The following is a 12,484-nucleotide window of genomic DNA, read 5'->3' on the forward strand; positions in this document are numbered from 1 at the left end:
ATGCAAGGCAAATGCTGAAGACCTGGAAAAAGCTACAGTGACCAGGACTTGGGCAGGCCCCCTGATTCCTATAATACATGTCTCCTATAACCGCTCCTCCCTAACTCTGTTCACCCATTTGCATTCTCCTACTTTCAAAAGGAGGAGCCAGTTAGCGCCCTCTGCCTGACTCCTCTCTCCCAAGATGTCCTCCCAGTTCATCCCAAACCTCCTCTAAGTCCCTGCAGTCTCATCTTCAATGAGGCCAGACCTGGGTGTGTATGTGTATGTGTGTGTATGTGTGTGTGTGTGTGTGTGTGTGTGTGTGTGTGTGTGTGTGTGTATGTGTGGGGGATGACAGTACTAGAGTTTTCTCTGGTGCTCTAGCATTTTCATGTGGTTCCAGGGCTCAAACTTGGGCCCCAACTCATGAAAAGGGTTTCACCTTACCCAGGTGCCACCTCTCTGACTCTTGAGAATGGGAACTTTTAAAGTCAGAGATTGTGTCTGTTTTGATTGTCGCTGTACATCTAATACAGTGTTTGTCAGAAAGACTATTGTAGGGATGAAGGAACGGATACTATAAAACCAGTGGTTCACTACCCCCGGACTTTTAAATATAGGCACTTCTCTGAACCATGGCTATGACATTTTTAACAGGAGCTCTTGTTGAACTATACTGCACTGAGAACGTGTCTGCATTAGAGAACCATTTTGCAGCAGCAGATAGAGAACTTTCGAGAGCAGCTAGAGGTGTTTTGGTGGATAGAGCACAGGCCTTTCTCATGTGAGGCCCGGGGATTGTGCCTTTAGCTACATGCACTGAACTCTCTGTTGGCATGAACTCATGCTGGCAACTAATCAATATTCCAGACTATTTGCAACAAGGCCCTTGACTTGGTGTTGGCAATACAAAGGGGGAAGGGAGACATACAAAACATCATTCTGAAGTCAGTGTCATGCTCGACCCACAGTGGGAGAGTTGGAAGAGTGGCAGGGGACAAGGAGAAGGGAAGGACCCTGGGAATGACTGGGGAAGATGACATGTTGCCTAATGGCTGTCCTCATCAGACAAGAGATCAAGGAGGAAAATGGTGGGCTTGGCATTCACATGTTGACTTTGAAGCACAACCTGAGGTGGCCCACAGACAAACATCAATTAAGTATTGATCTGGCAGTCATCTGCAGAAAGGTGACATCTGAAACCAGGGAAGGAGAGACTCGAATGCTGATGGAAAAGAGCTGGGGAACGTTTGCAGCCTTGTAGGCTGTTTGGAACATCAGACCATGGAGGACCTTGAGCAGAAGACCACAGTCATCCTGGGAGAGGGCAGGCCAGTTAATGTTGGACAGGCCAAGCAGGAGTGGGGGCACTTTTTTTTTTTTTTTTTTGGTTGTCTCTGGGGCTGTAATTCTCTGGACTGGCTTTTTTTTTTTTTTTTTTTTTTTTCCAAATAGAAAGAGACAGAGAGACATAGAAAAGGGGAAAGATGACACAGCACTAGAAACTCTTCCAGTGCAGTGGAGGCCAGGCTCAAATTTGGGTCAAGGGTTTGGCAAAGGCAGGAGCACTATCTGAGTGGGTTATTCTGCTCAGACTGGTGCAAAGTATCAAAAACCACAGGGACTCAAAGGGGACAAGGATCAAGAAGGTATCACAGTGCAGGGGCTTTGAAAGGCCAATTCCAACCACATGTCCTGCCCCTAACATGGTGAGAGAGAAGAGAGAGAAGAGAAGAGAAGAGAAGAGAAGAGAAGAGAAGAGAAGAGAAGAGAAAGAGAGAGAGAGAAGCAGAGAGGGAGAGAATGAGAGTATGTGTATGTTGGGGCAGGGGTAGAGTTGAAATAATAAGGAATGATGAGCAAGTGTGAAAAGAACTGGAACCAACATGTATCCTGGCCTTGAAATGCTTCATGGAAAGAGCCTGGATTTGAGAGCAGAGGGGACAGAAAGTCACTGGCCTACCACTTTTGAAGTGTTTCCCCTGAAGGTTAGTTCATGTGGTAGCCCAGGGCTTGAACCCTGGTCCTCACTTCTAGCACTGTGTGGACTCTATCCAGTGACTCACCTCCTGGTCCCTCATAACCTATGCTTAGTATTTAAGAATACAGTAAGACAAGCTGTTTAATCTCCTGGGTCTCATTTTCCTCACATTTAGAATGATAAGGAGATGATTTCTGTGGTGGTGGTAGGATTAATGATACAGTGATACCTAGCTTGTAAACTTTTGGGAGGATTTAAAATTAACAATAAGTGTAAAGCACCTGAAAAATTAACTTTTTTCCTACTTTATTATGTAGCATTCAGAAGCAAAATTTAATCATCACTTTTTTATTGGATTGAAATACAAATGTTACTTATCCAGTCCCTTGAGTGAGAAAATTTAGACCACTTCGAAAGTCTCATGGTGATAGATAGCCTTGTGTTAGCAAATTATTAATAACGTTCCTTTGGTCATTTCAGATTCTGCCTGTAGAACAGTGCTGGAAGTAAGATTATTGGGCAAAATGCATGACTGAGCTAAGGTTTTTTATTCAAACTGTGAAAATATACCCTAGAACAGTCTTCACAGACTGAGACCTTTATGAAGCCTGTGGAAATGAGCAAATAAAGAGGGAACAATGAAAAACTGTGTATGTGGGGGGGGGGATGTTGGGCGGTGGCACAACAGTTTAAGTGCACATAGTACCAAGCACAAGGACCTGCGCAAGGATCCTAGTTCAAGCCCCTGGATCCTCACCTGTGTATGTGTGGGGGGTCATGTCATAAGTGGTGAAGCAGGTCTACAGGTGTCTCTCTCCCTATCTATCTTCCCCTCCTCTCTCAATTTCTTTCTGTTATATCCAATAAAATGAAAAACGGCTGCCAGGAGCAGTGGATTTACAGTGTAGGCACCGAGCCCCAGCAATAATCCTGGAGGCAGAAAAAAAGAAAGAAAGAAAGAGAAAAAAAACAACAAAAAAACCCAAACTATGCTGTGTGGTAGGGCTGTGCGATAGCTCATCTGGTAAAGTACAGACCTTTCCATGCACTGTTCTGGGTTCAACCCTTGACCCACATGGTAACACATCACAGATGGTAGAGTGGTGTTTTGTTATCTTTTCCACTCTTTTGTTTCTGTCTGTCCTCTCCTTCTCTCCCCAAGTTTATAGAATTCAGAAATTGGGCTGGGGAGTTTGTCAGTGGTGATGCATATGTGAAAGGTCCTTGGCTCATTCCTAGGTCTCATATACATACTGAAAATAACTTTTCCTTTTACCCTCTTCCCCCTTTTCTCTCTATTTGAAAAAAAAAAAGTCTGCCTATAATAGCGATGGGCAGGCAATGACAACAACAAAGACAACAAAAAGAAACCAAGAAAAAAAAAAGTGTGCGTATATGTGTATGTGTCTTAGTACAACTGCATAGTGTAGGGAGAAGAACAGAGAGAACAATTTCTTTCTTTCTTTTGCCTCCAGGGTTATTGCTGGGGAATTGTACTGGCACTATGAATCTACTGCTCTGGCGAGTAGCTCAATCTGAAGGTGTTGAGAGTTGAAACCATGTTACTATTCTCCAAACTTCTTTCTGTCTTCTCTAATTCATTACATTTGCAATATACATCTTCCCGTTGGCCAGGTCAAAAAACTTGGGTGTCATCTTTTGTTGGTATGCTTCTAATTCTGCTTCTAAAAACCCCTTCTGTTTCATTTGGTTTAATCCCCCCTGCTTAACACTGTATTCTATTTACATAACTATGCACCACCCTCCCTCCAGGGCATTGATGGTTCAGTGGTAGAATTCTTGCCTGCTCCACCCCCTCTCCTTGTCACACCCTGATTTTCACCAGTCACTTTTCTCTCCACCCTCTCTACATCACATCCTGTTCACACCCTACTTGGAAAGTATATATAAGGACAGGATTGTTCGTTTTACTTTAGTTTTTAGTTTAGCTTAGCTTGGCTTAGATTGTGCTGTGTCCCGCATGAATAAAGAGATAACTGCCTACAGCTCAACTATGAGTCCCAGGTCGTCTGTCTCCCGTCAGTGAAGCTCAGCCCGACAATCTTTGATGCCTCTATTGCCGGGAAGTCACGTCAACTCCACCTTCAAAGCACATCTACAGTCCATGCACTATTTTATGTTTCCTGCAACATGCAGCCCCATGACCAATTACATATTTTAGCTGATGTGCAAAGCTCTCCCTAGAGTGAAAAGCCTGAAAGACAATCTGTGTTGCCTCAGATCATGGTCTAAAACCTAGATTATTGGATTGAGGAGATAGCATAGTGTTTCTGCAAAGGACTTTCATGACTGAGGCTCTGAGGTCCCAGGTTCAATCCCCAGAACCACCACAAGCCAGAGATGAACAGTGCTCTGCTTTCTTTCTTTCTGTATCTTTCTCTCTATAGTCCTCCCATTAAAATAAATAAGTCAGTTATGTTTTTAAACAAACAAACAAACAAACAAACAAACACCTAGGGAGCTAGGTGGTAGCACAGTGGGTTAAGCGCAGGTGCGAAGCACAAGGGCTGGTGTAAGGATTCCTGTTCGATCCGCCGGTTCCCCACCTGTAGGGGGGTCGCTTCACAAGTGGTGAAGCAGGTCTGCAGATGTGTATCTTTCTCTCCCCCTCTCTTTCTTCCCCTCCTCTCTCTGTTTCTCTCTGTCCTATCTAACAAGGATGACATCAATGACAACAACAATAATAACTACAACAAGCACAACAACAATGGCAACAAAATGGGAAAAATGGCCTCCAGGAGCAGTGGATTTGTAGTGCAGGCACCAAGCCCCAGCAATAACCCTGGAGGCAAAACAAACAAACAAACAAACAAAACACCTGTAAGTTAAAAACAAACAAACAAAAGACTAGAGTATTGCAAGAGCTTTCTAACTGGTTTTCCAGCGTCTGCTTTTGTCAGCTTTCAACACAGTAGTCAAATCAAATGTTAAGACAATCAGATCATAGTTCTATCTAGAAGTCTGATGGGTTTTTCAAATCATACCTAATATGGGGAGGAGTCCCGATAATGATCAAGAAAGCTCTCCCTCACCTGCTTTCCCTTGCCCATTGCCTCTTTCACTTTTCTCATTCTCTGCTAGTCACTACGCCATCTCTATGATTTCTTGAAAATTCAGAACATAGGGCTGCCCCAGGGCCTTTACACTACCTGTCCCCTCTTTCTGACTTGCCTCCTCGTGGCCTCGAGCTTTAGACACTCATATTCTTAGGGGGGTTTGCTTTGACCACTTTTTAAAATTGCATCTTCTGCCCCCCTACAAACAGTCAACAGTGTCTTTTGCTATTTTTGTTATTTTGCTCCCTAGTAGTTACCACTCTCCAATGAGTTTGTTTACTTTTCTATCCAGATAACTGTTCCCCTACTAGAATGTAAGCTCCACAAGGACAGAACTTTCTGCCAGTTTTTCTCCCTGTGGTATTTCCCTGGATCTGAAATAATTCCCGACACACAGAAAGCACAAGACTATGCTTAATTCCCATTTTTCATGGAAACCCATGTTTGGTCAAGATATAAAGAACTTGACTAGGGAGGGAAGAAGTTTTGGAGGAAATCAGAAAGTTAAACTGAGATGGGACGTTAATGATACTCAATTTAACTTTCAGGATGTAGTCTAAATCAGTACTGTTTTGTTTCCTGGCTCTTTGTTTTACAGCTACCTGTTAAGATTAGGTTTAAAAGTTCATGAAATAAGAGAGGGATGAGAGGTCAGAAAGAAGAGTCTCTCATTTTACAGATGAGGAAGTTTTTCTTCTGTCTTCATTGTGCTGGCAGAGTTTTAGATTATTCATTGCAACAAAGACACGGTTCACTTATAGCTCACTCATGTTAATACTTGACATGTACAATCGGGGAAGGAGGAAACTGGGAGCTATGGTGGAAATAAAGCTTCACATTAAAAAAAAAAAAAGACTATGCAGCTATCAAGAACAATGATACTTCTCTGACCCATCTTGGACAGAGCTAGAAGGAATTATGTTAAGTGAGCTAAGTCAGAAAGATAAAGATGAGTATGGGATGATCCCACTCATCAACAGAAGTTGAGTAAGAAGATCTGAAAGGGAAACTAAAAGAAGGACCTGACCAAATTGTAAGTAGGGCACCAAAGTAAAAACCCTGTGGTTGAGGGGTAGACATGCAGCTTCCTGGGCCAGTGGGGGGTGGGAGTGGGTGGGAGGGATGGGTCACAGTCTTTTGGTGGTGGGAATGGTGTTTATGTACACTCCTAGTAAAATGTAGACATATAAATCACTAGTTAATTAATATGAGAGGGGGAAAATTAATTGTATGTCTCGAAGATTTTTAAAACACAGACTGAATCTTTTTAATATATAGGCTGTGTATTTGATATGCGGACTCTCTCAAAAGCCTAGAGCAAGTAGATCATAAGCATCCAATAGCACAGCTATATACAAGATACTGGGTACTGTACAGCAAACCCTAACAAAAGGACTTTTCAAAGTTAACCCAATTACCAAATAATGTGATGATAACATTAACTATCGATAGTCTTTTGGAACCCTGAGACAGCAGGAACCTCACATCTCCACTATAAAGCCTCTACTTCCCCCAGTCCTGGAACCCTTGGATAGGGCCCACTTTCCTGTATGCCTCTCCCAATCCATATCAAATAATATTGCATCTGTCGATCACAACCTAATCAGTGCAACGATTGCCACCTCAACATGCTTCACTTCAGACTGTGTCCAGAGACTTCAGGTGTGGAATGATAACCCTTCAGCTTCATTACTCGGGTGAGACCTTTCTTTTCAGAGTATACTCTAATTCCATCTCAGGTGGTTCATTTTCTAACAAAGTCCCAAAACCTAGATATACACCAGTTTCTGTGAGAGAGAGCATATGTTCACAAGTATTCATAAACTACTGCAAAATATATACCTGAAAGCAGAAGTACACTAGAGTTTGCAGTGAGTATCCCCCTAACACTTCCTCTCCACTATTCCAAGCTTTGGGTCCATGATTGCTCAGCAATTTGTTTGGCTTTGTATGTTAACTCTCTTTTCAGTCACCAGGTTCCAGATGCCATCAGGATGCCGGCCAGGCTTCCCTGGACTGAAGACCCCACCAATGTGTTCTGGAGCTCAGCTTCCCCTACTAGGGAAAGAGAGAGGCAGACTGGGAGTATGGACCGACCAGTCAGCATCCATGTTCAGCGGGGAAGCAATTACAGAAGCCAGACCTTCCACCTTCTGCAACCCACAAGGACCCTGGGTGCATGCTCCCAGAGGGATAGAGAGTGGGAAAGCTATCAGGGGAGGGGGTGGGATATGGAGATTGGGTGGTGGGAATTGTGTGGAGTTGTACCCCTCCTACCCTATGGTTTTCTTTCTTAAATAAAAAAAAAAAAGAGGAGGGTTAGATGGTGGCTCACCCAGTAGAATACACACATTACCATGTGCAAGGACCTGGGTTCAAGCCTCTGGTCCCCACCTGCTGAGGGGGGAAGCTTTGTGAGTGGTGAAGCAGTGCTATAGATATATCTTTCTCTCTCCCTCTTTCTCTCTCAACTTCTCTTTGACCCTATAAAAAAAGAATATGGCCACCAGAAGTGGTGGAGCTGTGCAGGCACAAGACCCTATGATAACTCTAGTGGCAGGAAAAAAAATATGGAATTTGAGTTGGGTTCTCCACCCAAATGTTTTTAAGCAAAGTCCACGGTTTTGGCAATCAATAGCCTAAGGAATAAATGAACTTTCTCTCACTTTCTTAGCTCTTACTATGGAGTTGATTTAGAATACTCTCCTAGAGGGAAGGACTTACTATTGAGTTTAGTTCCTCTGAAAAGGGCTCTAAGAATTATATTCATTTTAATTTTTATTTGTTTTATTTTAATGTGAAAGATAGAGATAGATAGATCAAAGCACTACTCAATTCTAGTCTATGATGGTGCCAGGAATTGAACCTGGGACTTTGGAGCCTTAGGCATACAAGGTTTTTTTTTTTTTGTTTTTTTTTGCATAACCATTATGATGTCTCCCCCACCTGAAGTACATTTATTTTAAGTTAGTCTTCAATGGAATTCTCTTTGGCAGATAAGCAAAGAGAATGAGCCCCCCCAAAATGGATGGCTGAATGAAGACAGCATTGTTTACTTCAGATACACTTTTACTTTTTCCCAGATATAAGAATTAAAAGCATTTCACATGAAGGCCAGACGGTAGTACACCAGCATGAAGCACAAAGACGGGTGCTGGTTTGAGCCCCAGGCTCCCTACCTATAGAGTGGTCGCTTTGGAAGTGGTGAAGCAGGTCTGCAGGTGTCTATCTTTCTCTCCCCTTCTCTGTCTCTCTGTCCTATCCAACAACAACAACAAATGAAAAAGAGATGGCCACCAGGAATTCATAGTGCTGGCACCGAGCCCCAGTGATAACCCTGGAGGCAAAATAAATAAATAAATAAATAAGCAGTTCATGTACAATTGTTTCGAAGTTTAAATTCTTAACTGAAGGATTGTAGCAGACATGGGTGTGAGGCTGATGCTGCTTCTGTCTGTTTACTTGATAGGTTTACTTCTAGAAGAAAACAAACTTCAAGACATGGGGGAAGAGTGGATAGAATAAACATGTTTCTACACTAGATTTACATTTGTGTATTATTAATATAAGGTAAAATCGTTAACTCTGAGCATCTGCAGACAGAAAACAGGTGGTTCAGTTTTGCTAAAAATATGGAAAACCTGCTATGTAACTAAAATTAGTCAGAGACAAAGTAGATCACAGAATTTACACGCTACAAAGACTCCAGTTCATGTTACATCATAACATAAAAAATATTCTTATTTATTTATTTTTTTGCCTCCAGGGTTATCACTGGATCTTGGTGCTAACACTATGAATCCACTGCTCCTGGAGGCCCATTCTTTTTCCATTTTATTGGATAGGACAGAGATAAATTGAGAGAGGAGGGGGAGATAATGAGGAAGAGAGAGAGATAGACACCAGCAGGCCTGTTTCATCACTCACAAAGCAGACCCCATGCAGGTGGGGAATAAGGACTTGAATCAGGATCCTTGCATAGGGTCCTTGTGCTTTGTATCTATTTGTGCTTAACCGGGTGTGCTGCTGCTCAGCCCTTTTAAAAAAATTCCTTTTATCCTATGGACGTGTCAATGTTTCCACTTTATAAATTAAAAAAACAAAAAAATCCTCCAGTTAACTTTTAAAACTGAAGAGAATCTGAAGACAGAATCTGGTCCTCATTTGTCAGAGAAATTGAAGCCAATGTGAAAAGGATGCTGGTCCAACAACAGTTAAGCTGAATAAAGGTTTAGCTGTTGATGGTAACCACTGGTAACTACTGTACATCAAATTAATAGTTCAGGACACAGGTCCAAAGCAGCTGTGTAAATTGATTTTATGTTTGGTTCTGAGTAGCTGGGAAGAAAATACATTATAAAGTACACATCTGAAATGAATACTTCTGAGTATGAAGATTTCTGGACACGAAGGTAGCTAATTCTCTTCCCTGTATATTTATTTCATTTCCTTCACTGTAGTTTCGTGGTTTAGTTATTGTTGTTTGTAAAATGTATTTATACAGAGAAGAACAAATACAAATACATGGGGACTATGTTGGAGATTTTAAACTAGGAAAATCCAAAAAATAAAATACAAAATCAAAAGCAGAACAATTGCAGTAAGATGGCAATGAAAGCAAATGGCAGGGGGATGCTTTGCTAGTGGTGAAGCAGGGCTGCAGGTGTCTCTCTGTCTCTCTCTCCCTACCTCCCCCTTTCCTTTCAATTTTTGGCTGTCTCTATCCAATAAATAAAGTTACAAAAAAAAAAGTAATGAAAGCCAACAGCTTTTCTGTAGACTGTCATCTTTCTCAGTCTTGACTCTCAGATTTACATATTTAAAAAAGTATACTTAGTAAAGCTAAGGTCTTTTTATAACCTCTTAATCCTATGTTTAGTGAGACCCAAGACTGAAACTTTCAAAAGGTTTTCATACAACAAAGAGAAGCGATAATCTCCCAGCGGCTACCAGTAAAAAGTATTGAGAATTATTCACTTACCACTAGCCTCTCTTGACTATCACTAAGCTCAGAAAGCTTGGAACCAGACTTTTGACGTGTAGGTTTCTCCGTTTCTCCGATATAACCAGAAGTTTCATGTAATCTTTCCACTTCCTGAGCATTCAGAATGCAATCATCAAGGCTGTTGAATCCAGAAGGAATATTTTCTTTGTTGATAAGTCCTCTTGAATTGGAGGGAAAAAAAAAACTATTAGTTTAATTTTTAGAGGCCAGAGGGGTCTGGTAGTGACACTGCATCACATAGAAAGTTCGAAAGGAGTCCAGAAATTCTTGCATCTTTCATCAAAATCTAAGTGCAACACTACTCCAGAGGCCCCTTGGTGCCAAAATTGCCGTAAAAGATAATTTACTCCTAGAAGCAGTTGGCAAGAGCAGTGTTTTTGTCAATGAACGGCTTTAGTAGCTGGAAGCAAAGTGATTTGTATTCAAATGGGTGGGACAGTGCAAGTTTACACAGAAATTTCCCATTATTCACAAATATCTATATATCTGTATTTTCTTTCCTTTTTTTTTTTTTTTTTGCATCCAGGGTTATTGCTGAAGCTGGGTGCAAGCACTACGAATTCCCTGATCAGAAATACAATTAAACATATTGTTTATTTATTGGATAGAGATAGAGAGAAATTGAAAGGGAAGAGGAAGATAGAGAGAGAGGGAGAGACACCTTCACCACTTGTGAAGTTTCCCTCTGCAGGTGGGGACCAGGTGCTTGAACCTGAGTCCTTACACACTGTAATGTGTGCGCTTAACCAGGTGCGCCACTACCTAGCTCACAGAAATACAATTTTTAAAAAATATTTATTTATTTATTTTAGATAGGGACCGAGAGAAAGGGGAGATAGAGAGGGAGAGAGACAGAGAGACACCTGCAGCCCTGCTTCACTACTCAAGAAGCTTTTCCCCTAAAGGTGGGGACCAGGGGCTTGAACCGGGGTCTTTTGCACTATAATGTATGCACTTAACCAGGTGTACCACTGTCTGGTCCCCAGAATTAATAGATGATCATGGTTCATCATGGATCCTAGTTCCTGCAGAACTAGGGGTATGGAGAGCTGCAAGCTGACAAGGTCCATTCTCTCTCATGGTCTGATACTCACAGCACCCCCAACACCAAGCAGTTAAAGCCCGAAAGCAGTGAGTCCTGACAACTGAAAACAGACAGTCCTTTCCCTTCCAGTTCTAGCACATCCCCATATGAAGGTGAGGTTAGATATTTATTGTACTATCTCAACTCATATGCTGTCTTAGGCAGGTTCTTGTGCTTTGCGCCATGTGCGCTTAACCCGCTGCGCTACTGCCCGACTCCCCCTTCCTTCCTTCCTTCCTTCCTTCCTTCCTTCCTTCCTTCCTTCCTTCCTTCCTCCCTCCCTCCCTCCCTCCCTCCCTCCCTTCCTTCCTTCCTTTCTTTCCTTCCCTTCCTTCCTTTCTCTTCCCTTCCCTTCCCTCCCCTTCTTTCCCTCTTTCTTTCTTCCTTCCTTCCTTCCTTCCTTCCTTCCTTCCTTCCTTCCTTCCTTCCTTCCTTCCTTTCTTTCTTTTTCCTTCAGGGTTATTGCTGGAGCTTGGTGCCTGCACTACGAATTCACTGCTCCTGGAGGCAATTTTTTCCTTTTTTAATGCCCTTCTTGTTTATTGCTGTTGTTGTTATTGCTATCATTATTGTTGGATAGGACAGAGAAATCAGGAGAGGAGGGGAAAACAGAGAGGGGGAGAGAAAGATAGACACCTGCACACCTGCTTCACTTCTTATAAAGTGATCCCCTTGCAGGTGGGGAGCTGGGGGCTTGAACTGAGATCCTTACTCTGGTCCGTGTGCTTCGCACCATGTGTGCTTAACCTGCTGCGCTATAGGCTGGCCCCCTCTTTCTTTTTTTACTTTTTGTTACCAGGGTTATTGCTAGGGCTAGCAGTCTGCATGACTCCACTATTTCCAGGAATCATTCCCTACTTTCTTCTTTCTTTTTGATTGAGGTGAGAGACAGAGATAGAGATGCAGAGACAGACAAACAGCAGTAGAGACACCTGTAGCATTGATTCACAGCTGAAGAAGCTTCCCTCTTCCCTACAGGTGAGGACTGGGGCTTAAACTTGGGGCCTTGCTTGTTACAAGATATGGTGCTACCTGGCCTCCAAATTCTGTCTTCTTATCACTATTCATAACACTCCAAGAGTTCTGAAGCATACATTAAATGGTTTCATTCTTTTAAAGAATATATTTTTTATTTTAAGGAAAGACAGAGAGAGATAGAGAGATAGAGAGAGATACAGAGAGAGACCAGAGCGCGGCTCAGCTCTGGTTTATGGTGGTGCTGGGGATTGAACCTGAAACTTCAGAGCCTCAGGAATGAAAATCTTTTGCAGCACCATCATGCTAATTCCTTAGCATTTTGTTCTTATTTTTAAAGCAAAGTAAAACAAACAGAAAATCCTTAAGATTCAATGAAG

At 42.3% G+C, this 12,484-nt stretch overlaps 1 protein-coding gene across 1 annotated transcript in view; it reads right to left on the minus strand.

The window, feature by feature from the left end:
• Positions 1–12,484, minus strand: part of FAM13A (family with sequence similarity 13 member A) — a 229,145-nt gene that overhangs the window by 64,227 nt on the left and 152,434 nt on the right. Inside the window, exon 9 of the mRNA XM_060188451.1 lies at positions 10,022–10,205. Coding sequence (XP_060044434.1) covers positions 10,022–10,205 — 184 coding nt within the window. The remainder of the gene's footprint in view (positions 1–10,021; positions 10,206–12,484) is intronic.

Source organism: Erinaceus europaeus, chromosome 3 (genome assembly GCF_950295315.1).
Source record: "Erinaceus europaeus chromosome 3, mEriEur2.1, whole genome shotgun sequence".
Classification (NCBI taxonomy): Eukaryota; Metazoa; Chordata; class Mammalia; order Eulipotyphla; family Erinaceidae; genus Erinaceus; species Erinaceus europaeus.